General features: G+C 48.1%; 5 protein-coding genes and 2 non-coding genes across 7 annotated transcripts; 2 read left to right on the top strand and 5 right to left on the bottom strand.

Moving 5' to 3' along the window:
- Nucleotides 1–277: 277 nt before the first annotated feature.
- Nucleotides 278–359, bottom strand: trnal-aag (transfer RNA leucine (anticodon AAG)). Its single transcript has one exon. It is a non-coding gene; the product is annotated as a tRNA-Leu (tRNA).
- Nucleotides 360–449: 90 nt separating this feature from the next.
- On the bottom strand, nt 450–3,604 carry her8a (hairy-related 8a). The gene is made up of 4 exons (XM_084692002.1): nt 3,028–3,604; nt 2,539–2,634; nt 2,171–2,249; nt 450–1,442 (listed from the first exon to the last, which is right to left on the bottom strand). Exons 1-4 carry the CDS (start codon nt 3,085–3,087, stop codon nt 889–891), a joined length of 789 nt encoding a protein of 262 aa, XP_084548128.1. The 5' UTR covers nt 3,088–3,604; the 3' UTR covers nt 450–888.
- Nucleotides 3,605–7,179: 3,575 nt separating this feature from the next.
- Nucleotides 7,180–8,223, bottom strand: LOC146221735 (lysophosphatidic acid receptor 4). Its single transcript, XM_084691995.1, has one exon. The coding sequence runs from the start codon at nt 8,221–8,223 to the stop codon at nt 7,261–7,263; it is 963 nt and encodes a 320-aa protein (XP_084548121.1). The 3' UTR covers nt 7,180–7,260.
- Nucleotides 8,224–10,527: 2,304 nt separating this feature from the next.
- trnaw-cca (transfer RNA tryptophan (anticodon CCA)) lies at nt 10,528–10,599 on the top strand. The gene has a single exon. It is a non-coding gene; the product is annotated as a tRNA-Trp (tRNA).
- A 163-nt stretch (nt 10,600–10,762) lies between these two features.
- tm4sf21b (transmembrane 4 L six family member 21b) lies at nt 10,763–14,295 on the bottom strand. The gene is made up of 5 exons (XM_084692014.1): nt 13,987–14,295; nt 13,294–13,359; nt 12,028–12,179; nt 11,574–11,760; nt 10,763–11,051 (listed from the first exon to the last, which is right to left on the bottom strand). Exons 1-5 carry the CDS (start codon nt 14,173–14,175, stop codon nt 11,049–11,051), a joined length of 597 nt encoding a protein of 198 aa, XP_084548140.1. The 5' UTR covers nt 14,176–14,295; the 3' UTR covers nt 10,763–11,048.
- A 2,915-nt stretch (nt 14,296–17,210) lies between these two features.
- mblac1 (metallo-beta-lactamase domain containing 1) lies at nt 17,211–18,926 on the bottom strand. The gene is made up of 2 exons (XM_084692006.1): nt 18,353–18,926; nt 17,211–18,083 (listed from the first exon to the last, which is right to left on the bottom strand). The coding sequence occupies exons 1-2, from the start codon at nt 18,767–18,769 to the stop codon at nt 17,844–17,846; spliced, it is 657 nt and encodes a 218-aa protein (XP_084548132.1). The 5' UTR covers nt 18,770–18,926; the 3' UTR covers nt 17,211–17,843.
- On the top strand, nt 18,823–22,991 carry mpdu1b (mannose-P-dolichol utilization defect 1b). The gene is made up of 6 exons (XM_084692004.1): nt 18,823–19,124; nt 19,904–19,969; nt 20,633–20,765; nt 20,997–21,201; nt 21,295–21,405; nt 21,504–22,991. The coding sequence occupies exons 1-6, from the start codon at nt 18,998–19,000 to the stop codon at nt 21,624–21,626; spliced, it is 765 nt and encodes a 254-aa protein (XP_084548130.1). The 5' UTR covers nt 18,823–18,997; the 3' UTR covers nt 21,627–22,991.
- The last annotated feature ends 483 nt before the right edge of the window (nt 22,992–23,474 follow it).

The following is a 23,474-nucleotide window of genomic DNA, read 5'->3' as shown; positions in this document are numbered from 1 at the left end:
CACATTTGGTAGCATGTTTACCGACAGTAACTGATAGTTTAAGTTACCACGCTATAAATCAAGTCAATAAAGCATTCGCAACACCCCAGGAGTGCTCAAAATTGTATCCATAACAACAGCGACAGCTTGTGGTGCAAGTTGCACATTACTTATTTCGTATTCACAGTCCGATATTCGAATATTCTACACAGCAATCACTAAATTCCCTTGAAACGTTAGGGATATTATTGAAGGTAGAAGTCCTTCAATTCTTGCAGTAATTTTTCCAAAACGTTTTTGACAGCGGTGGGATTCGAACCCACGCCCCCGAAGAGACTGGAGCCTTAATCCAGCGCCTTAGACCGCTCGGCCACGCTATCCTCTACGTCACGGGACGGAACCTCTGTAATCAAAAAAAAAAATCGACAACTTTTGTATAGATTTATTTTTACTTTTATTAGATGGAGAACAACAGTGATATGGCCCACGTTTTAAAATATGATGAATTAAAAGACAAATCACCAACAAATAATTTTATGAAAATGTACACAAATGTAATTGCTTTCTATAACATGGAGAGGGACAATCAAGCATTTACTTCAACAAAAATATAACATTTTTCAGTTATGACCCAACAGGGGCGATATAACCTCCCAGTTGCAGGACACCATATTTGTTTTACATTAGCATGAGTGAGACTGTAGATCCACTTGGCCAGTTGCCTCTGCAGGAGCACTTCCTGTTTTTTGTTTAGTGCTCCTTCAAAACGCAGAACACGATGTACAGAGTTTGTGCAATGCCAAGCTTCTCCTTACAATGCTTTGAGTGTGTGTGTGTGTGTGTGTGTGTGTGCGTGAGTGTACATGTGTGAGAGCGTGTGAGAGTGTGTGTGTGTCTTTTTCTCCACCCTCACCATGGCCTCCACATCGAGGGGTCCCCCTCACGGAGGCACTGGGGGAGGCCAGAGGGGGAGACAGGGGGAGGAGAGCCGGGGAGGAACGCTGGGGGCATCTCCCTCACCACACCCGCCTCTCCTTCCATCACCGACTCCTGGGGGGCGTGGGGGGGAGGGCGGGGGGGCGAGGGGGACGAGGGAGGGGGCAGGAGGAGGAGACGACGGCGGGGCCTGAAGGGGGCAGGGAGCAAGATGGGGGAGCAGGGAGGGGTACCAGAACCAGAACAGGAAAGAGGGCTCCCGGAAGAAACAGCGCCGCCCCCACCGCCGTCGCTAATCGACACGCTACCAGGGCTCCCGCTCCTCTTCCCGCTCCTCCCGGCTCCACCGGCGTCAACGTGGGGCAGGGCTCCGAGCAGGTGGTTGAGCAGGCGGGCTCCCTGGCTTTTGTCCAGGCCGGGGCAGCTGAGCAGCAGGTTGTGGACCTCGTGCATGCACTGGATGTAGCCCGTGCTGTAGCGCTGACGGGCCTCGAACCCAGAGCCCTCGCCTGGGCCTGCTGGGCTGCCTGGAGGGAGGGTACCACAAGGGGGCAGGGGTGAGCAACGAAGGAGCCGTTAAGGCGACAGGCGAGGAAACAGGATGAGTTGAGACCAGGGGTGATGCGGTTTGGCATCAGTACTGGGTGGTAGGCGTAGGAGTTTCACTCAGAGAAAGACATTTCGGAGACTTGTTCATCTTTAACAGCTGAGTGAAGAAATCAGCTGTTTTAGAATATGTTTTAAAATATCTAGAGTTTATTACTACAGTAATAGCAGAAGTTATTTTGATTACGAGGTAGGGTGATAAAACAGATGGACAAGTCTTGTTTTGATGATTAGTGTTATGAGTTAAGAGCTATCATAAAAAAATGCCGGGCAGTGAAGGAGTTTGGGAATAAGTTGACAGATCTACGATGCATCAGCTCTCCTAAAACAAAAAAGAACACCTGGTTTTGGATTTCTGTTCTGTCATAATCTCTTGGTCATGTGGCAGATGGGACCAATAGGAGCTCTTTGATATGCAGAGGAAAGAGCCCCTATTGGGTGACACATCACTCCATCATTAACAACTCATGATAATGAGGGTATTGGGTGAGGAGGGGGGAGGGGGGGGGCTCACTGAGTGAAATAGAACATTGAGTGTTGCATTTAGAACCTGGTAAGTTGTTTGCTAAGTAAAATAGAACTTTGGGAGTGATTCATTAGAATGTGGTCATTTTTTGCAGTTCTAAGAATGTTTTGTTAGGTTCCATACCTGTTCTGTTTCCCTTCTGTAGGCCTTCCATATGCTGCACTGTGATCTCCAACACATCTGCCTTCTCCAGCTTCGATTGCTGAAACAGGCATGAATAAAAGTGGATGTTGGGTGTATTTTTCTAGGAATATATTTATGTGAATGTAAACATAGTATGAATGTGTGTGTGTGTGTGTGAGATTGAGAGAGAGAGAGAGAGAGAGAGAGAGAGAGAGAGAGAGAGAGAGAGAGAGAGAGAGAGAGAGAAAGAGAGAGAAAGAGAGTATGTATGTCTGAGTGTATGTATGTTTTGTGAGTGATATATAGTATATATATATATATATATAATGTGTGTGTTAGAGTCAGTGTGTGTGTGTGTGTCTACTCACATCCAGGTTGTAAGCATCAACCATAATCCCCTTCAGTTGCTCCAAACTGCAGTTGATCCGCTCCCGCCTCTTTTTCTCTATGAGCGGCTTCCTGAGCTGCCAATCAAACAGGCACCCCAAATAAACACTCCATATTCATGTCTCAATGACTTACGCGAAAACATCAACAGGACAAAACTCCAAAGGAAGTCCATGTCTAGATACAGACTATGACACAGCACTTTTCCTTCGGTGCAAAGTATAGAAGCTTCCCCAATTTGTGGACTTTTTACTAAATTACTAAATTAACTTTTGGATGTTTGCGACGCACGCTTTGAATGGCGTGCGTTCGTCGTGCATCCTTCTATCATGCAATCAAAACACACACGCAGCACCACAATCGTGCAAAATGTCCATGCATTAAAAAGGAAATATGTTAATAAGGCTCCACTCAAGCAACCTAGACAGATGCACCGAATGTTGAAATGTTTGAAGTCGAACGTAGCCTACTTTTCGCTCCTCTTTGGCGCTCGAGTTCTTGTCGTTTCCCTGCGTGCTTGGGGCAGTCATCTCTCCACCGACTGAGCTCGAGCTTCAAACCACAAGACTTGGGGATCTCGTTTTGATCTCTCTACAGGGCCTCGTTCCGCCCTCTAATCAAGGAAACTCCTGTACAAAACTGTTTTAGCGGCCTAACAACAGCCAGGGATGTGATCCATGAACGGACGGAGAAAAGATGCTAAACTCGGGGCCTTGCGTGGAAATGACTAAGCACTGTTCTCTTGCCTCAAATGCCTTTTACGCACCGTAGCCCAGAGACCCTGACACCTCTCCACCCACCGACATTAACATGACAATGTTTGGGTGCCCTCTCCCCCGCACTTTCCCACAGCCCCGCCGTGGGCACGTTTCACGGAGCACGGCCCGATTCACCCCGGTGCTGTCAGGCTACAGAATGGCGAGGGGAGGGGGCGACCTGTTGTGCCTGCAGGCAGCACGAGGTGAGGTGACGTGCTGGAGTTTTAACAAGTATTCGATTAGGATCGATACAGATTCATAAAAACTCAATTATATTCCATAACGACGCCAAGAATATGGCTCATGAATATGGCTCGTGTCCAAGTCCTGTCAGAAACCTTTTAAAACTGCGAATCACGTGACTGAACGTGGTTTGAAAATGTATTTATTGATTAATGGTTAATGGTATTCAGACAGCATAGACTCCAAACCAACACGTTCATTGGAGACGAGTCTGCGTCACTACTGCAATAAACTAACCACCGCCCTTTAGACTTTTCTAAATAGACACAAAAGAAGCGTCGAACTGGGGAAATAAGTCGTGCTACAATGGTTAAAGAGATCTCCAAGGCTTTTCTTTTCAGCATAACAATGAAGGGATCTTTGCCGCATTATCTACGTATCTGCCCCCCTCACCTCACCGTTCACCCCCCCCCCCCCCCCTCTTTCTTTTTGTTGCGTTTAAGCGACTCTTCGCCATTTTATTATTGCACCCCCATTCCCCCCCTCCCCCCTCCTTTATCTTAAGGAAAGACACACTTCAGTGAAGCGCATCGAGATCTCTCTTTTCTCCACCCTTGTCTGCTAGCTAATGGCCCCAGTTAGTAGAATTAACAGCCGTAGGCGCTAAAGCGTAAGGACTGAAATCCAAATGAGTTTTTTTCCACACCTGCAGTTTTAGGAGTGTATATTCAGCAACGGGGGGAGGGGGGGGGCAGGTGGGGGTTAATGGCATTAATTTATAATTTAATAAAAATCGTCATTCTATCGAATGATTCAAATAGAGGAGGGAGGAAACGAGACGTTTGAACCTGTAAAAAGCCAAGACAGTCAACAGCATATATTAAACGAATATCGTTTTGATGTGCTTGCACCTTCATGCTACAGTAAATTCCGTGTTGTGAAAACTTACATGGCAATAAAATCAAATTCTGATTCTTATAGTCAGTCCTTTATAGTAGGCAGGCTTGGTTGACTTTGGGTTGATGATCAGATTGAGAAGTTTTAGGTTTGCGCAGGCGTGATGGTGACTTCCGCTCCGTCTCGCGGCTCGTCGAGAGTAGAACTGAGATCAGCAGGTTGATCAGGCCGACAACAAACCACAAGGGCAACTCACACACACCATACATAGCCTACAATGGCCTCGTTAATAACGAGTATCAAACTTACTGGTATAAGAGATACTTTATATATTATTCATTATGTTATCTAATCAAGTATAAGATTATGGTGAATTGTTTATTTTGTATGTTAGATTCTTACAAAGTATAAAATTAAGGTTAATTAATTGAATGCATTATTTTGTAAATTAGATTTAGTGAACCGAAGAGGTAGGCACATACATGTACAACAAAGGGTAAATAGAAGAAGAGGAAGAAGAATAAGAAGAATAAGAGAGAGATTGAGAACTAAACGGAGGAAGATGGTAGAGGAGGTGCTGTAGAGATGTGGGGTGTAAACGGAAATGACGTAAGGTGGTGAACATGCAATCTTCAGACCGCTGAAACTGAAGTGTGACAATAGGTGCGTTCGACTTCAAGCAGCGCCGGCGTCGCCTGCAGCCCGGCTGACTTGAAGCTGCCTTGCATATATAGGCTATATGAGGTGTGGACACACATCATGTTGTAATACCATTTTAAAAGTGAATATCCAGCAGTTTTAGAGTTTTCACATTGCTATATGATAGGGCATCGCTCAGTCCGCATTCACTGACTACATGTTTCAAAACAAAATTACATTACTTCATTGTTTTTTTAATTATGATTTTTGTTCCAAACATATTCGAGATTACTTCCGACAAAAAAAAGCGTATCACTTTACAAGACAAATATTTTAAACGTAAACTGTATGCACTTAGTAGCTATTTTTTCATGTTCGTCTATTAATATTTTCTTGTGACTTTTTCTCAATGCTAAAAAAAGTTCACAGGATGTTAAGGCTACAAGATACAGGCAGATTGGTAATACCAGTATGTATTAAACATACTAACCCACAATAAAAGAATGAAACATGCTGAGTTTATGCATTTAACATTATAAATAACAAGTAGAGTTAGGCTCTCAACGTATTCATTTACTCTCAGTGCATATTTAGAAGCCCGGGTTTAGAACTGTTGCTTATCAACAGGACAGGAAAAACTGTTGCGCAACCAAGATGCAAAAAAAAAAAAATGTCTGCCATTTAAGAAAACTGAATGACAAGTGAACCATTAACTTATTTTACATTTGATTCATTCAGCAGATGTTTTTGATCCAAAGAGACATAGAAATAGCGCACATAGAAAGTAAAGCATAAATCAAGGATCAGAAATACAGAGTTCTAACAGTATTTTGGTGCTCAGAGTCAAGGAACGGTCCGTCTTTATGATGCAGTACCCACATCTCAGCTACCAGGCACAGTGGAGCAACAATAATAATATCTGAATAAAGTGCAATCTCAACCATTTTCACGGGGGCAGCCACTCACAAGACACCAACCGTGTCCAGGGGCGGATAGGGGATACCGGGGGAATCCCCGGTGAGCCGACGGGGTTGGGATGGTCCAAAATACCGGCACACTTCCATCACCAACCGGCCATATTACACAGCTTGATAATGTGTAAATTGCTTTAAGACCTTTGGTAGGCTCCAATTACTGACTGAGATCTATAGCCTACTCCTCCTCGCGATTCAAACTCATGTTGACTATTTTTCGAAAAATGTTCTGAAGTGTCTCCTGAAATGTGTTCTTACGGACTTTCATCGTAAGAAATGAAACATATATGATGTAATTTCATTCAAAATAATGTTGAGTGTATGGGTATTTTTACAAGTAGGCCAATGGTCGATACGTGCGATGCATTGAGTGGGCCGCGCGCCATTTACTGAGTGGGCCGGTCTGACAGTATAACTCCCGGGCCACTTTTTTCCCCAGTCCGCCCCTGACCGTGAATGCAACATGCATACCAAAACGTATGTGATATTTACACATTCTTTTAAAAGACGCTGTTACCCAAAGCAACCTACTGGATGGAGTTTTTCCACCTACAACCTCTTACTCTGCAGTCTGTGGCGCCCCGTGGATTTAGGTCAGATGCAGCACAACTGTGGTTCCCGTGGTCCGGAGACACCCTGCTTTCACAAAGAGAGATGGCGGTGATATTGTTGATGTGGTTTTTTTAACCGGAGACATTTTGCGTGAACCACCTTGTTTGTTACACAGATCGAGGGCAAAAAGAGTGGTTAGTGCGACCTGCTCTTTAGCGCTGTTTCTCCCCGTCTCGACCCTGCCCTGCATGAGCTCAACCGCGTTCTCACCATCTCCAGACACCCGCAGATCCAGTGTCCTGTATTGCAGCAAAGAAAAGCCCCAAATTTGGAAACACAGCCAGTGAGAGAGCCTATCAGTAGCCTGAGGTGTCAAACCCAACAACCTCAGACTAAAACTTGGAATTATTGCAATCTTTGAGTTCCTCTTCCAAGCTTTTAGTTCCTGTGAGAAATGTCATAGCATCAAAATGCTTTTAAGAACCCCATATCGTTTATCCTGTAGATATGGGGATATGGGGAAAGCGAAGAAGAAAAAAAAGGCACAGTGAGACGCCACCGGAAAACCCAACGTGACGATTGGTTCACGTTTGCAATCTCAAAGCCCTTATTGGCCCATGTGAACGATCTGCAGGCGTCGATAGGTCCATGTCCACAACCCCTCATCCCCAATAGGCCCACAAGCACATCCTCCAGCTCTCTAAGTGTTGAGCGGCCCTCGTGACTTGTGCTGGACCTCGTTGGAGCTGCTGTTGTGGAGGGGAAACATCCTCCTCATGGCCCCCACGTCCACCTTCCTCCTGAACGTCTCCGTGGTGAAGTAGTACACCAGCGGGTCCAGCATGGCGTTGAGGCACGCCAACATCAGGCTGTACCGGTACGCCACCAGCAGGGGGCAGGGTCTCTCCTTCTGGTACACGTAGAGGAGTGCCAGCATGCAGTGATATGGCAGGAAACAGATGAGGAAGATGACCAGGCTGCTGGCGACCATCCTCCGGATCTTCCTGCTGTCCACCAGTTCGGTCTGGGCGGCGGCGGCGCTGCGCCCGATGGCCCTCAGGAGCCCCCAGGACGACGCCAGCATCACGGCCAACGGCAGGCCGAAGCCCACCGTCAGCGTGGACGCCAGGGCCGCAGGCTGCGTGGCGTAGAACGGGAAGTTCCCGAAGCAGCTGGCGTTGTCGGTCGCCGCGCTCGCCTCCGCCCGCTTGGAGATGTAGGCGGGTAGGCTGGAGCCCACGGTGAGCACCCACACGCCCAGGCACACCAGCGGGGCCTTCTTACGAGCCTCGCACACCCTGGGTGACATGGGGAAAGACACGGCCAGGCAGCGGTCCAGGCACATGCAGGCCAAGAGGAAGATGCTGCCGTACATGTTGGCCAGGAGGACCAGACCCACGCCGTCGCACAGCCAGGGGAGAGGAAGGGGGAAGCCCAGGTGGTAGTACACCCTGAGGGGGAGCGTGAGGACCAGGAGGAGGTCGGCCAGAGCCAGGTTGGTCATGTAGATGACGGTGTGCGAGCGCGACTTGCCGTGGCGGAAGAAGACGGCCAGGGCGGTGAGGTTGAGCGCGAGGCCCACGAGGAAGACAGTGGAATACACGGCCACGAAGAGAGGGCCCACGCTGTTGGAGAGGCAGGCCTGGGAGGTGTTGATGGACATGGCGACCTGGAGAGAGAGAGAGAGAGAGAGAGAGAGAGAGAGAGAGAGAGGGAGAGAGAGAGAGAGAGAGAAGAGAGAGAGAGAGAGAGAGAGAGAGAGAGAGAGAGAGAGAGAGAGAGCGAGGGAGAGAGAGAGAGAGAGAGAGAGAGAGAGAGGGGGGGGGGGAGATTTGAGGAATGAATGATGATTGATAGAGAGGTAGAGATAAAGTTAGGGATAAGCAGAATGCAGAGAGGGAAAGAGAGGTGGAGAGAAAGATATTCACGCATCAGAAAAGCCAAAAAGGGGAGGAGGTGGTAAGACATTTTGTGTCTGAACCGCTTTAACTGTTCATGTGAACCCTGAGACACAACCACCAACACACAACGGTTTCCTGTGAAAACACCATCAACCACAGAAGGCTTGGCACAGCAGAAATGACCTGATGCTTCTTTCTCTGACACGCACACACACACATACATACATACACACACATACATACACACATACATACACATACACACATACACATACACACATACACACACACACACACATACACACACACACATACACACACACACACATACTCAAATATAATATAAATACTTACACACCCACACGCATCTACAGCACACATACATAAACACAAATCAAATCAAATCAACTGTATTTGTATAGCCCTTTTTACACGCAAGCATGTCACAGAGGGCTTCACATACGCCCATAGAACTGCCCCTCAACCAACCTAAACCCTCAAGGACACACAAACATATGCATACATGCAAACACACACATGCATCTAATTTAACTGATAACAAATATAAGATTTAAGGAATTTTAAGGAAAATGTAAAATGCATATGGTGTATTTTTTCTTAAAGTGTTTAAAATCACAGGCCAGACACAAATGAATGAGAATTCATGCCGATTGATCTTGAAAACAATCCCACATTATTTCCAGCGATTTAACGATTCGATAATTTGAGTTTTGCTGAGGACAGAAAAGACGTGAAAGACGTTTACCTGTTTTGGGCTGCAGAGTAGAGGATGGTTACGTCCTTATAATGGTCAGCACATCTCTGTTTGTGGCACGCTGATTTACTGGCTGATTGACTGGCTAATTGACTGGCTGGCTGGCTGTCTGGCTAACTAGCTAGCTGTCTGGTTGGCTGGTTGACTGGCTGGCTGGCTGATTGGCTGGCTGGTTGGCTGGCTGGCTGGCTGGCTGGCTGGTTGATTGGTTGGTTGGCTGGTTGACTGGCTGGCTGGCTGGCTAGTTGGCTGGTTGGTTGGCTGGTTGGTTGGCTGGTTGACTGGCTGGCTGGCTAGTTGGCTGGTTGGTTGGCTGGTTGACTGGCTGGCTGGCTAGTTGGCTGGTTGGTTGGCTGGCTGGCTGGCTGGCTGGTTGATTGGTTGGCTGGTTGACTGGCTGGCTGGCTAGTTGGCTGGTTGGTTGGCTGGTTGGTCGGCTGGCTGCCTGGTTGGCTGGTCCCTCACAACTCGTCTGTGTGTCTGACGGTCTTGTCGAGTGTGAGCTTATCTCTCAGTTTCACTGCATCAGTTTGAATGATCAGGAAATAGCTGTGACATCTCTCTCACACTTACTCTCTCTCTCTCTCTTCTCTCTCTCTCTCTCTCTCTCTCTCTCTCTCTCTCTCTCTCTCTCACACACACACACACTCCCTGGCACACACATACACTCTTTCTCTCTCTCTCTTTCTCTCTTCCTGTTCTCTACATACTTCCTCAGACCTGTCTGCAGTGACGCTGTACGACCTGTGTCCTTGTTCTGAGTCTCAGGCACTTCTCTAATCCCCTTCTTCTTTCCTTCACCCCTCTGATGCCAGTGCCATCACTGGCTGTATTTATTTGAGTTTTATGGGATTCCCTTCAATGACTCACTTGATCGAGAACACACACACACACACACACAGCCTCACTGAAAGTTCTCAGTTACAAAGGGACACAGTGAAGAAGAAATATAGGCCTTGCTTTACACTGCTTGTGCGTGACCAGAAAGAGAAAAGGTAGTAGGCTGGGTTTATTCATTTAGTTTTCCTAGTCATAGCTGCAAATCCCTCTGACTGACAAAGAGTAAAAGTCCGTTTGAGATTGTTCAGCGTTTTACTGAATACGTTACTCTTAACTAACTGGATAAAACAGTAACGTAGCTATCGTGGAAATTGAATTGGTCGAAATCGTAAATTAAGCTTTACGTAATAGAGATATCGTTTTAAAAAGCTGTTGCATTTATATTAGTAATTATTGCACGATCTGTCTACCTATCTACTTTATATACTCTAATACACTTCCGCATACTAAGGACCTCGTGGCGCAACGGTAGCGCGTCTGACTCCAGATCAGAAGGTTGCGTGTTCAAATCACGTCGGGGTCAGTCTTTTTGACCAACGTTTAGTGTTTTTAACAACAAAAATATTACCTGCAGTTTGTGCAGTGTCTTAGTAATTACCAAACTAGCGGTTCAGAATCAATCTTTTCATTGAAAGATATAAAAACTCAAATAATTTAATGATAAAAAATCAAAATTGCAAAAAGAATTCATTTTCACATTTATTACAAAACATTTTGCGGTGGTTAAGAATAATCTGGTAAAACATATAAACATACAATTTACAAAATGCAAAATATATCGGCTTATGATTACAATCAATGTGCTTGCATACAAGAGCAGCTGTCCATCATAAATACACCAGCCTACAGTCAACCACTTCTCAACAGGATGACCATTCATTCCTCTTGAAACAGGAGTGTAGCACAGTCAGGTAGGGTTGCAGATCACGGCTTCCGTCAAGTGGTCATGGTCCATTGTGGTTAAGGCTACGCTCACTGTAATGATAAGGAGCAATCAAAGGTTAGGGAAAAGACATATCTCCAGTCTCCTCTACCTCCCTCCCTCCTCTCCCCTCCCTTCGTTTCCTGCCTTCTCTCTTTTCTTCCCCTTCTTCTTACCAAGCCCCCACATTCTTCAGTTCACCTTTACTACCCCCCTCCCCTCCACCTTCCCTCCACCTTCCCTCTCATTCCTCCCCCCACTCCCTCCCTCCACCTTCCCTCTCATTCCTCCCCCCACTCCCTCCCTCCACCTTCCCTCTCATTCCTCCCCCCACTCCCTCCCTCCACCTTCCCTCTCATTCCTCCCCCCACTCCCTCCCTCCACCTTCCCTCTCATTCCTCCCTTCCCCCTGTCCTTCACCTTCACTTCACCCTCTACTCTCCTATTCCGCCCTTCCCCCTCCCCACCTCCCTCCCTCCCCCCCCTCCCCCCCTCCCTCCCCCCTCCCCACCTCCCTCCCCCCTCCCTCCCTCCCTCCCCTCCCCCCATCCTCCCCCCTCCCTCCCCATCCTCACCTCCTTGCCGCCGCAGGTGCCACAGAGGCAGCCGAACAGGCCGTTAACCATCTGGATGGCGCAGAGGATGAGCTCCAGGGATCCGGCCACCAGCAGCGTGGAGAACAAGCCCACGTTAAACTCCACCACGTTCTCCGGCTCCTTGCACCAGGCCCACGAGTCTTTGTTGCCCAGGTAACTCGCGTTACTGCAGGGGAGGGGGGGGGAGTGAGGACAGGCAGTGAGACAGGCAGACAGACAGGCAGACAGACGGGCAGTGAGACGGGCAGTGTGACAGTCAGACAGACAGGCAGACAGACGGGCAGTGAGACAGTCAGACAGACAGACAGTCAGATAGACAGACAGACAGACAGACAGACAGAGAGACGGGCAGTGAGACAGTCAGACAGACAGTCAGACAGACAGACAGACAGACAGACAGACAGACAGTGAGACAGACGCTACATTGTCGTACTTGGCAGCGAAGGGGGTTCCCCACTTGGGGATGGGGCTGAGTGCGTTGCTCCAGAGGCAGAGAGGACCGTTAGTCAGACCCACTGCTGCCACAGCCAGGTTGTACAGGGCACCCGCCACACCCACCGCTGCAAAACCGATGGACAGGAACATCTATAGACGGGGAGGGAGAGGGAGAGACAGGCAGGGAGGGAGAGGGAGAGAAAGGGAGAGAGAGAGACAAACAGGGAGGGAGAGGGAGAGAAAGGGAGAGAGAGAGACAAACAGGGAGAGGGAGAGACAAACAGGGAGAAGGAGAGGGAGAGACAGACAGGGAGAGGGAGAGAGTGACAGGCACGGAGAGGGAGAGAGAGACAGGCAGGGAGGGAGAGGGAGAGAGAGGGAGAGAGAAAGACAAACAGGGAGAGGGAGAGGGAGAGACAGACAGGGAGAGGGAGAGAGTGACAGGCAGGAAGAGGGAGAGAGACAGGGGGAGAGGGAGAGAGAGAGACAGGGGGAGAGGGAGAGAGAGAGACAGGGTCACATTTGAGGATTTAAGGAATGGTTTAACAGCTGGAATCATCATACGAATGAGGATGTTACAAAATAATATCCTAGCTGAAATCTGGGGATTTTGTATCCAATGTCTCCGTTTGTCATTAAGGAAACGCCCAAGTGATCTTGTTCATAAATTACACTATTTTCACCAACAGAGGGCGCTTAAGTAAAATAACAGTCTGTTTCCTTGACCATCTGTCACCATATCTGAGGTAACAATTAGCCCAGGGCCCCTCCCCAAAGCCTAGCCTCCACATTCACTCCCAGCGCCTCAGGATTCAAAATTCACATATATACGAATCTTATCTAACTCACTGTAGTGACTGATCCAGGACCAGGGAAACACCCTTGCCATGTGACTCATGATCACTCCCACCTGATCCCAGGCCAGCTCTCCTACTCTGAGATGAGTTCCCAGCCCCCCAGCCTTCCTGGTGGGGTAGTTCCCATCATCAGCACATTTGACTGAATCTGAATCCAAATCAGTTAGACTTGAATCATTTACTAGAAGCTTTGATCCCAAGCGACGTATAGATGGACATGAGGTATCGTCAGAAAACTTAGATGACTTGCACATGATGTACAGTGGTAGTGTGTGGTAGTCTGGTTAGGTAGAAGACCTTACGCGTTAGGTTATTTGATGTGAGGTCTTGTATGATAGTGTGAGGTAGGTTATGGGATGTCAGGTCTTATATTACAGCGTGAGGTGTGTTCTTCTGAGGAGACTCACCCCACAGCGGTTGGCACAGCAACCCTGACTGCTGGTCAGGTGGATGTGGATGGCAGGAACCAGGATCTGCAGAGAGGAGGGGGGAAGGGAGGGGGAGGGGGGGAGGGGGGGAGGGGGGGAGGGAGGGGGAGGGAGGAGTGAAGTTGAGGGAGCAGTTAAAAAAAAAAAACAGGTTGGAGAGAGATAGAGAGGGAGGAAGAGAGAGGCGGGAGGGACGGAGAGAGGGGGAGAGGGGAGAGAGACAGAGAGAGAGAGAGAGGCGGGAGAGAGAGGATAGGGGGGAGAGAGAGGGAGAGAGAGGCGGGAGAGAGAGAGAGAGAGAGAGAGAGAGAGAGAGAGAGAGAGAGAGAGAGAGAGAGAGAGAGGGAGAGAGAGAGAGAGAGAGAGAGAGAGAGAGAGAGAGAGGAGAGAGAGAGAGAGAGAGAGAGAGAGAGAGAGAGAGGGGAAGGGGTCTGTTTAATATCAGACAGCAGAGGACCACCAACTCTACATGAAACAGAACACAAACATGACAGGACTGAATGTTGGAAAGGAACACAAAACATGAAAGGTCAGAACAGAATGAAACAGAGCAGAGGAGTGGAGCAGAGTAGAGCAGAGCAGAGTAAAGTAGAGTAGAGCAGAGTAGTAGAGTAGAACCAAGTAAAACAGAACGAAGCACAACGAAACAGGAGAGAAGAAGCCAGAACTCACCATGATTCCTCCTCCAATGAGCCCCCCCATGTACTTGACTTCCTGGGTGATGCGCGCCTCGTCCCCATCGTGCTTGGCGTAGTCCGTGCTCCACCCGGGGAAGAACAGCATGATGTTACACACCACCGACACCAGCGCCAGCACGTACAGCGGCACGGCGATCACCTTGGAGCACTTCCCCGTACACATGGTTTAAGTCTGACTGGCCGCAAACGGAAAAACAAACAGGAAACAGGAACCGGGAAAGGTAAACAGAACTCTGGTGGAGGTTGGAGGAGGTGATGAGGGTATTCTCTTTCCCGGCGCCTGGTTCTGTCTGGAGTGGGTGGAGGTGGAGGATGGGGGCGATGTTTAAATATCCAGCGGGGGTTGGGGGTGGGGGTGTGGGGGAGGGGCTTGGTGACAGGGCAGAATCCACCCACTCAGGGTGAGGCCTCTGCGACAGGATCATGTGACGTGGCCTGGGGCCGTAAAAGAAGGATGGCCCTCGCACGCTCCAAACAGCCTCTCCTCAAAACATCCAACGACCAAAGTGGCCTCTTTGAGACGTTGTGCAGTCGCACACACGTGTTCGATGAGTCAGATGGCTGAGCGGTTGGGGAATCGGGCTACTAATCAGAAGATTGCCGGTTCGATTCCCAGTTGTGCAATAGGATGTGTCCTTGGGCAAGGCACTTCACCCTACTTGCCTTGGGGAGAATGTCCCTGTACTTACTGTAAATCGCTCGGGATAAGAGTGTCTGCTAAATGTAATGTAGATTAACTTTTTGGTTTGGTTCTTTTTCGAGGGCCTCTTTCGGGTCCTCGTCCTTATCGTGATTGCAGCGGGCAGGACAGGACTCTGAACCAGGCAGGGAGGGCTGCCTGTGTTTGCTAACAGCACACGACCAGCGCCCTCGCTAAGTGCTATCTCTCATACTGATCAGTTATTATTAGTTCAGTTCTCATGTTCAGAGATCAATGATTGTCAGTCCTGTACCCCACCCTAAAGCAAGCTATCCCACTAGGCTGCAGTGTAATGAACCTGTGGTCATATCAGATCACCAAGGAAACTGATAAGTGACAATCTGTTCCAATACAGGGCCAGGGCTGATTGTGTGTTCCCTCTGTGTGTGTGTGTGTGTGTGTGTGGGCGTGGGTGGGTGGGTTTGTGCATATGTGTTTGTGGGGGAGTGAGCGTGTGTGTGAGAGTGTGTGTGTGTGGGCGTGTGTGTCCGTCCTTGACAGGTGTTGTACTCTCTGGACTTTCAATACCCCCCCCCTTCATCACCTCTTAGTATCTTCCTCTGTCTCTCTCTCTCCCTCTCTCTCTCTCTCTCTCTCTCTCTCTCTCTCTCTCTCAGTAAGTTAAAGTTGGCACTGTAACTAACTGATACTGGACGCTATCAGTCAAACATGCACACACACACACACACACACACACACACACACACACAGAGGACGCCATAAAACGGCAGAGTGGGGATCAGGTCGGGCTATCACCATAGGCTCAATAAGGAGCCATAAACATCTGTTTTCCATGACGGACGAGCTTGTAAGAACAGAGAGAATCTTATCTCTGGAAAATGATCATATACAACATTGCGTTGGTTGTTACTAGATGACTTATGGACGATGCTTCAATTGTCGTCACAGTTATTAATAGTTATACATGCTCTTTGACCAACCAGAGGTATATTACTTAACAAGGGATGGTGAAAGATTCCTTATGAAGTGCTAATATATAGAAAATATTATGATTCTATTTGGGTGTTTTTGTCACTGGTTTAAATTGATCAGGAAGGTTCCGGGAACCGCCCAGGGCTGCGTTTCCCGTTGTTAAGTTGATCGTAGAATCCATCATACAACGAGTCTTAGTTTTACAGGCCGTTCCCAAAGACATCGTAGCTAAAGTGTCTCTTGAAACTTCGTAGCTCTTGAAAGACTACTCCTTACGAGCATGTTTGGGAAACGCACGGAATAAATAACGATGGTTTCGTTTTTTTGCTTGATCGTTGCTAAGGTCCATCATTATGGGGAAATGCAGCCCAGAGCTGTGGTGTGTTTTGCAGGTGGGCTGTAGCTAGGATGTCACTACAGCAGGGACTCCCTATCAACACTGATAACCTTTCACAGAATATCCCTCAGATGAGCAGGGCAGTGACCCCGAAGAGCAAGAGAGAGACAGAACGAGAGAGGTGGGGAGAGGGAGAGAGAGACAGAGCGAGAGAAGGGGGGAGAGGGAGAGAGAGACAGAGCGAGAGAGGTGGGGAGAGGGAGAGAGAGACAGAGCGAGAGAAGGGGGGAGAGGGAGAGAGAGACAGAGCGAGAGAAGGGGGGAGAGGGAGAGAGAGACAGAGCGAGAGAGGTGGGGAGAGGGAGAGAGAGACAGAGCGAGAGAAGGGGGGAGAGGGAGAGAGAGACAGAGCGAGAGAAGGGGGGAGAGGGAGAGACAGAGCGAGAGAGGGGGGGAAAGGGAGAGAGAGACAGAGCGAGAGAGGTGGGGAGAGGGAGAGAAACAGGTATGTACTGTATACGGTTAATGTTCAACTCCATGTTTGCTCAACGTTACTCCTCCTCTCCTCATCGTTGTCATCACTGTCATTTTGTGGTTGCTTTGCCAATATTTACAAACGTATTTCATGCCGATAAAGATTTGTTTCTGAACTGTGTCTGACACACACACACACTCAGAAAGATAGAGGAGAGATGGAGAGACAGAGAGAGAAAAATAGAGAGATACAGGAGGAGGGCGAAATGAGAAAAACGACCCTGAAAAGATGGAACACAGGGATGAGTGAATGAATGACTCAACGTTTTTTTACCTTGAGTTCCGTCTTCCGACGGCCTCTCTCAGCTCAGGTCAAAGTTCACATACCTGGGATTATTACGCAATACCAGAAGTGAACCGTGGAGGCTGAGCATGAGTCAAGTTCTTTATTCGAACACATCAGTGTGCACAAAAACGTCTCAATAAAGTTAATTTAGCTCGACAAGCAGGGTAAACTAAACTCAGGTAAACTCAGCTTCAGTGACCTATAACAAGTGAATGGGCTGGTTTTCACATGGGCCAGACCAAGTCATCTGTTCCAGAAGCAGGGTGTGTCAAACCCTCTGTGCCTCATTATCTGTACGCTGTTTAGTTTATAGAAGTGTGGATATAAACAATGTGTCCATACATGAATCTGAAAATACCAGTGGATAGTTTATTGCTTGCTGTGAGAAAAAATAACATTTGACAAGGGTGTCTATAAAACCTTTTATTGATACGTCTCACCACGCACATTAACTACCACCCTGTACCTGGAACACACACACATCCACACACACCCACACACTAGGCTTCTGTAGTATGTGATGTTAAACCATTGATTGATTAAGTGTGATCTCTCGATGTCTTATCTCACGGCAACACAGGGTGGTGATGGGGGGAATGGGTGACATCATGGGTGACATCATGGGTGACATCATGGGTGACATCATGGGTGACATCATGTGTTAGGCCTAACACAGTCTAACCAGGCCTAACACAGTCTGATCAGGCCTAACACAGTCTGATCAGGCCTGACACAGTCTAACCAGGCCTGACACAGTCTAACCAGGTCTAACACAGTCTTATCAGCAGTGATTCCCCATGTGGCCAGTTTCATGTACCAGAATGACACATCACAGCTGTCTTAATGAACAGTTGTTAGACTGACATGCTTATCATAATGTTCCCACATGAGAATCTTATCAATAGATCCTCTTATGGCCTGTTAACATCCTCAGACAACACCCACAGCAGTTGCCACATTGCCCATCCACAGTCCACATGAAACTTGTGGCTTTATACTTGTAAGTGGGCAAGTATGGATATAAGTATGGGCCGGGTTAATTCAGTCTCTGTGTACCCTGAACGGGAGCCCGTGTCCCGGGATGATGACATCATAGGTACCTAGCGCCTCCTGTCGGTTGGCCTCCTGCACTGTCACGTTCTCGCTCAGCTCCCGCCAGCTTTCCTCATCGGCGCAGCGCTCAAACAGGTCCCCGGCAACGAGGACCGCGCCCATGCAGGTGCCGCTCACCAGCACGCTGACGTCCCGTCCCGTGTGGCCTGGGGTAGGCACTAGCGACACCTAGTGGAGGAGACGGAACATCGTCTTCAATGGATTGAACGGTTGGAGGGAGGACCGTAGCTAGTTTATCATCGGTTGGCAGGCTGAACAAAATATTTAGGAAAAAAGGTTGAGAAAAATGTTTCTACAGGTTGAAAACATTAGAAAACAGCTCAGATTTTTCTCAGGTTGAAAGAATTTGTATCTTTAAAAAAAATGAGTAGGCCTATCTGTACTTGTACTTGAGTGACGGATGTGTGTAGGCTAATTGTGCCATCTCTGGAACTTACATTCTCATCTACTGGGTAGCGCTGTCCCTCCGCCAACTGGTTGGGGAGATACCTGTCACCCTGGCTGATATCACACCCAACAATCACCAACGCCCCTGGAAACAATCCGAGGTTTCCTATATGGTCCGAGTGCCCGTGTGTGCCCACAACTACATCAATATCTCCCGGCTCGAACCCCTTCTCTTTGAGGCGTGCAAGGAGAAATTCCCGGTCCCATGGTCCTCCGGTGTCTACCAGGACCGTCTTCGGTCCGGTTAGAAGCGTTATAGTCCCGTCAGCTCGGAAAGACCCATCCGGTTGCGACACACAATAGCCCACTTTAAGGACAGAGATAGAGTACGGGTTCCCCGCTATGTCAAGGTCTGTTTCCGACAACTCGTTTAATTTTATTTTACCACGGGAGCCACTTGGTTTCATTGCGATCTTTAACGTACAAATATACGTAGGCTACGTTACTTTTGTAAGTGAGTGTTAGATAAATAGCTACGTAGTTACTAGTTAGCCAACTCACGTTGTGGTTCAGAACCACCGTACCGGTGTTTAGAATAGTTACTAATCCGGAACCTCAGGCATAACCGGTTCTATACAGTCGGGGGAAACATTTACCATGCACACACAACTCAAACGGCACGTCACATCTTCACAATGGCGAACCCAGAGATGGAGTCTGTAAGAACTAGTATTTTTGACCCGGTAAAGGGTCTCCTTCTCGATTATTTAATGCCCGAATCATGCTACGACGAATTTTTCCTTAATTTTAATTTTCTGGATGGTGAGTGACATTCGTTTTTTCATTGGCAATTTTAAGAATTTAACCTTAGCGACAGGGGAATGGCAGTTTTACATAGGGCTTGCACAGTCTAACTAACTTATCTCATCATTTGAAAGGTTAACCTGAGATAGACAGACGTTGGGAAACAACCGTGTCACGACAGTTGTAAACTAACTTTAGCCAACAGCTGATAGCTGTAGTGTTTAGAAATGAATTATGTGTTGCTGTTGCAGTGTTCTCGCAAGTCATCACATAAACCATATCAAAGCCACTAAGTATAGCCATTTAATTTTCTGGATGGTGAGTGACATTCGTTTTTTCATTGGCAATTTTAAGAATTTAACCTTAGCGACAGGGGAATGGCAGTTTTACATAGGGCTTGCACAGTCTAACTAACTTATCTCATCATTTGAAAGGTTAACCTGAGATAGACAGACGTTGGGAAACAACCGTGTCACGACAGTTGTAAACTAACTTTAGCCAACAGCTGATAGCTGTAGTGTTTAGAAATGAATTATGTGTTGCTGTTGCAGTGTTCTCGCAAGTCATCACATAAACCATATCAAAGCCACTAAGTATAGCCAGTGAATGACCAGTGTCCTGATTGTTGCGTTGGTTACATTTCATTCAGCGTTTTGGCGGAAGTAAATTGTTTTGACAGTTCTCGTGGGGCGGGGCTAGACACAGGGCAACGTTTGATTGGACCTTTTTCGTTCCCGATGTTGTTTTAAAATCGCGTGACTGTTGTTTAGTGACTGGCTGTTGTTGTTTTCCTGCAGTACCATGTCTGAAGATCGTCCTGAGCAAAGGCCTTGGGATAGGGATCATCCTGGGGTCTGTGATGGGTGAGAACCTCTCAGCCTTTTCTTCCACTTTCATCCCTTCTTTTTGAGTACGTATGCTGTTTGTGTGTCTGATCTCTCTCATTTCTCTCTCTGTCTTTTTCCTCTCTCTCTTTCTAATCCTCCCCTCTTGCTTTTCCTCTCCCCCTCTCTCTTTCTCTCATGAACTATCCTATCTCCTCCCTCCCTCCCTCCCTCCCTCCCTCCCTCCCTCCCTCCCTCCCTCCCTCCCTCCCTCCCTCCCTCCCTCCCTCCCTCCCTCCCTCCCTCCCTCCCTCCCTCCCTCCCTCTCTCTCTCTCTCTCTCTCTCTTTCCCTCCCTCCCTCCCTCCCTCCCTCCCTCCCTCCCTCCCTCCCTCCCTCCCTCCCTCCCTCCCTCCCTCCCTCCCTCTCTCTTTCATAGTATTTCATGTTCTGTTTTGTATGCCTTTCTCTCTTTGCTTCTTGCTCACAGGTTGTTGGTTACTCATCAGGTTGGATGGTTACTCATCCTTGGTTATGAAGGAAAGCTTATATCTCTCCCTTTTTCCTCTCCCTTCCTAAATCCCCTTCTCCCTCCCCCCCCCTCTTTCCCTCGTTCCCTCTTTCCCTCCCTCCCACTCTCCCTCCATCCCACCTCCCCCCTTCTCCTTCCTTCCCTCCCTCCCCACCCCCTTCCCTCCCTTAGTGAAGTTGCCCCAGATCCTGAAGCTGATGGGGGCTAAGAGTGCTGAGGGTCTGAGCTTCCAGACTGTTCTGCTGGAGCTTCTGGCCATCACCGGCACCATGGCCTACAGCATCGCCAACAACTTCCCCTTCAGGTACACAAACACTCATTTATATGTACAATTACGCGTACACACACACACCTTTCGCTCAGGGACTTGCAAGCAGACATAAAAGGTGACAGCCTGTGTGTTTGTCTGTGTGTGTGTCTGTGTGTGTGTCTGTGTGTGTGTCTGTGTGTTTGTCTGTGTGTGTGTCTGTGTGTGTGTGTGTGTGTCTGTGTGTGTGTGTGTGTGTGTGTGTGTCTGTGTGTGTGTGTCCTCCAGTGCCTGGGGCGAGGCTCTCTTCCTCATGCTGCAGACAGTGATGATCGGCTTCCTCATCCAGCACTACGGCGGGAACTCTCTCCGAGGGGGGCTCTTCCTGGTCGTCTACTTTGGCCTGCTGTTCCTCGCCCTCTCCCCCGTCACGCCCCCGTCTGTGGTCACCGCCATGCAGGCCTCCAACATGCCCGCCATCATTGTGGGCCGGGTACGCTGTCTGACTGGGTCCCAGTGGTTAGAACTGGTGTTAGCTGGTTATCGTCGCTTGTTTCTGGTTACAACTGAGTCTTTGTGTTTCCAGCTGATCCAGGCGGTTACCAACTTCCAGAACGGACACACGGGGCAGCTGTCGGCCATCTCTATCTTCATGCTGTTCGCTGGCTCCCTCGCTCGCATCTTCACCACCATCCAGGTAAGGACGTGTGTGTGTTTGTTCATGTGTGTGTGTGTGTGTGTGTTTGGAACCCCCCCCCCCCAGTCCTTTAACTCCTTCGTTTCCTTTCGAAACAGGAAACGGGAGACTCCCTGATGGCCCTCACTTACATCATATCCTCTTCCTGTAACGGCATCATCGCGGCCCAGGTGTTGTACTACTGGAACAGCGTCCCAGGACAGAAGAAGAAGAAGGATTAGGCTGGCCAGGCGGACGTTCACACCACATCTCCACAGACGTCCTGTCTCCACAACAACTAGTACACAACTCACCAGGACCAGTGTGCCGTTTAGGGTTACAAGTAGTGGGCACGGTTGAAGTTGTGTACTAGGTATGGAGTTGGATGCTGTTTGAGATTTGCATAGGGACACACACACAGACTCACACACACACACACACACACACACAGACACACACACCGAGACACACCAGTTCACGCACTCTGCGCTTAACCCCTCACCATAGGGTCCGGCGCCCAACTCAACATTCTACGTCTGCTCCAGCCATCTAATGTCGCCTGGCAAGACATCTTACATTCAGTTCCCTTTCACTGAAGTTTCCTCCATAGCTCTTTCAAATCAACAGAGAAACACCAGGGGAGCGATTCCAGGCTGGGTTGACAAGCAGAATACCACAGAGCTCTCACTAGAAGGCCTCTGGTTAATCAGACCCATATTTACATTGTATATTCCAGATAGATGCCCCTCTGCTAGCATCTATCTGTAGTCAGACATCGCCACTTTAGTCTACACAGGAAGTGCCCTTGTTTTGGACACGGTTTCTTAGCTCAGGGAAGACAAGGTAGGGCGGGGAGGGGGTCAGATCGTTGTGTGATTCAGAACACTGAACATGTGCAATACCGTATCATGTCTATAATCTCATTCCATTCGACTTGGGTTCTGTCCAATGAGAAGTCTCGTTTTGGTCCAGCTTTGTGAGTTCAGGAGTGTAAACATTCTAGAACATAAATAACAAGGAGTGCACACATTCTAGAACACAAAGTAAATGGCACGTACATTCTATTAACAAAGAAATAACGGAATCAACTAGAATTTGGGGGATAATCTAGCTGTCAAGGATCTAGCAACAGCTAGTCGTACTGTGACGTTGTTTGTCCTGGGGATTGGAGTGGACCTTCCCAGGTCACGGAAACTTCCAGGCCATGTCATGATGGCTGTCAGGAAGCTGCTCTGAAACCAACGGTTTTGTATTCCAAAAACAAATGCAGTTGCACCTTCAAAAGCTCTGCCTTTGTCAGTCTGTCAGCAAATGTTGTTATTGCGAGGTGATGAATCCAATACTGTAATGATTTAAAAAGTCCAAGATGCAAAGTTAGAATAAATGTTTGTTTGCTAAATTAAAAAAATGGGAGCGGAAAAGATGTCCTTAATTCCAGATGATGTGTGTTTTAGCTGATGGACAGGTTGCCTGTAGGGTATTACCTGTCCATGTTATTATAAAGGTTATCAAAAGCTTTGGGTGGGAATTTGATCCTAGAAGTGTTGATTTCTCAGTGTGGACATGACTAAATAAACGTGGTTGTGTTCGACCAGTTTTCATGAGTTCACCCCTGGTACTCAATGGCGTTTTGAAGAAGAAATGAATCAATTACAAACCATATATATATGTTTTTCATTTAGCAGATGTTCTCATCCAGAGACATACAGTATAGACACTGATTGTGTGTGTGTGTGGGTGGGTGCCAGTCATATATTCAGAGTAAAGGTTTGGGTGTGATTCATTTTAAAGCCATACAGGTGGAGACAAATCTCCACCCTGCCTGAGACCGCCTGGTTCCGTCTCACACATTCTCCCTGGTTCTCCCTGGTTCTCCCTGGTTCTCCCTGGTTCTCCAGGAAGACTATAGAGTACCCATGACTCCAGTTAGTAAACAAGTACAGACTTGAGGATACTACTAGTGACTCGTAGCCTGTAGTAGCTCTAGAGTACTAAAGTATACTAGAGAGTACTGGAAATGAGTTGTTTGTATGAATGTGTCTTTTGTAATGAACTAGGAACCGTATAGATGTTTTTTAAATGTATTTTAT

The sequence above is a fragment of the Hypomesus nipponensis genome, chromosome 25, assembly GCF_054491055.1.
Source record: "Hypomesus nipponensis isolate SF chromosome 25, ASM5449105v1, whole genome shotgun sequence".
NCBI lineage: Eukaryota > Metazoa > Chordata > Actinopteri > Osmeriformes > Osmeridae > Hypomesus > Hypomesus nipponensis.
Note: the sequence above shows the minus strand (reverse complement) of the source record. Positions and strands in the feature narration are given on the sequence as shown.

Excerpts from the sequence above, each read along its gene's own strand:
- mpdu1b (XM_084692004.1), top strand. The coding sequence starts at position 18,998 with ATGGCGAACCCAGAGATGGAGTCTGTAAGAACTAGTATTTTTGACCCG. Across the intron at positions 21,202-21,294 it reads CCGCCATCATTGTGGGCCGG|CTGATCCAGGCGGTTACCAA; the intron begins GTACGCTGTCTG and ends TTGTGTTTCCAG. Across the intron at positions 21,406-21,503 it reads GCATCTTCACCACCATCCAG|GAAACGGGAGACTCCCTGAT; the intron begins GTAAGGACGTGT and ends CTTTCGAAACAG.
- her8a (XM_084692002.1), bottom strand. The coding sequence starts at position 3,087 with ATGACTGCCCCAAGCACGCAGGGAAACGACAAGAACTCGAGCGCCAAA. Across the intron at positions 2,635-3,027 it reads GCGCCAAAGAGGAGCGAAAA|CTCAGGAAGCCGCTCATAGA; the intron begins GTAGGCTACGTT and ends TTTGATTGGCAG. Across the intron at positions 1,443-2,170 it reads ACAGAAGGGAAACAGAACAG|GCAGCCCAGCAGGCCCAGGC; the intron begins GTATGGAACCTA and ends CCCTCCCTCCAG.
- tm4sf21b (XM_084692014.1), bottom strand. The coding sequence starts at position 14,175 with ATGTGTACGGGGAAGTGCTCCAAGGTGATCGCCGTGCCGCTGTACGTG. Across the intron at positions 13,360-13,986 it reads TCATTGGAGGAGGAATCATG|ATCCTGGTTCCTGCCATCCA; the intron begins GTGAGTTCTGGC and ends TCCTCTCTGCAG. Across the intron at positions 11,761-12,027 it reads GGAACCCCCTTCGCTGCCAA|TAACGCGAGTTACCTGGGCA; the intron begins GTACGACAATGT and ends CCTCCCCTGCAG.
- mblac1 (XM_084692006.1), bottom strand. The coding sequence starts at position 18,769 with ATGAAACCAAGTGGCTCCCGTGGTAAAATAAAATTAAACGAGTTGTCG. Across the intron at positions 18,084-18,352 it reads GCTACCCAGTAGATGAGAAT|GTGTCGCTAGTGCCTACCCC; the intron begins GTAAGTTCCAGA and ends CTCCTCCACTAG.
- LOC146221735 (XM_084691995.1), bottom strand. The coding sequence starts at position 8,223 with ATGTCCATCAACACCTCCCAGGCCTGCCTCTCCAACAGCGTGGGCCCT.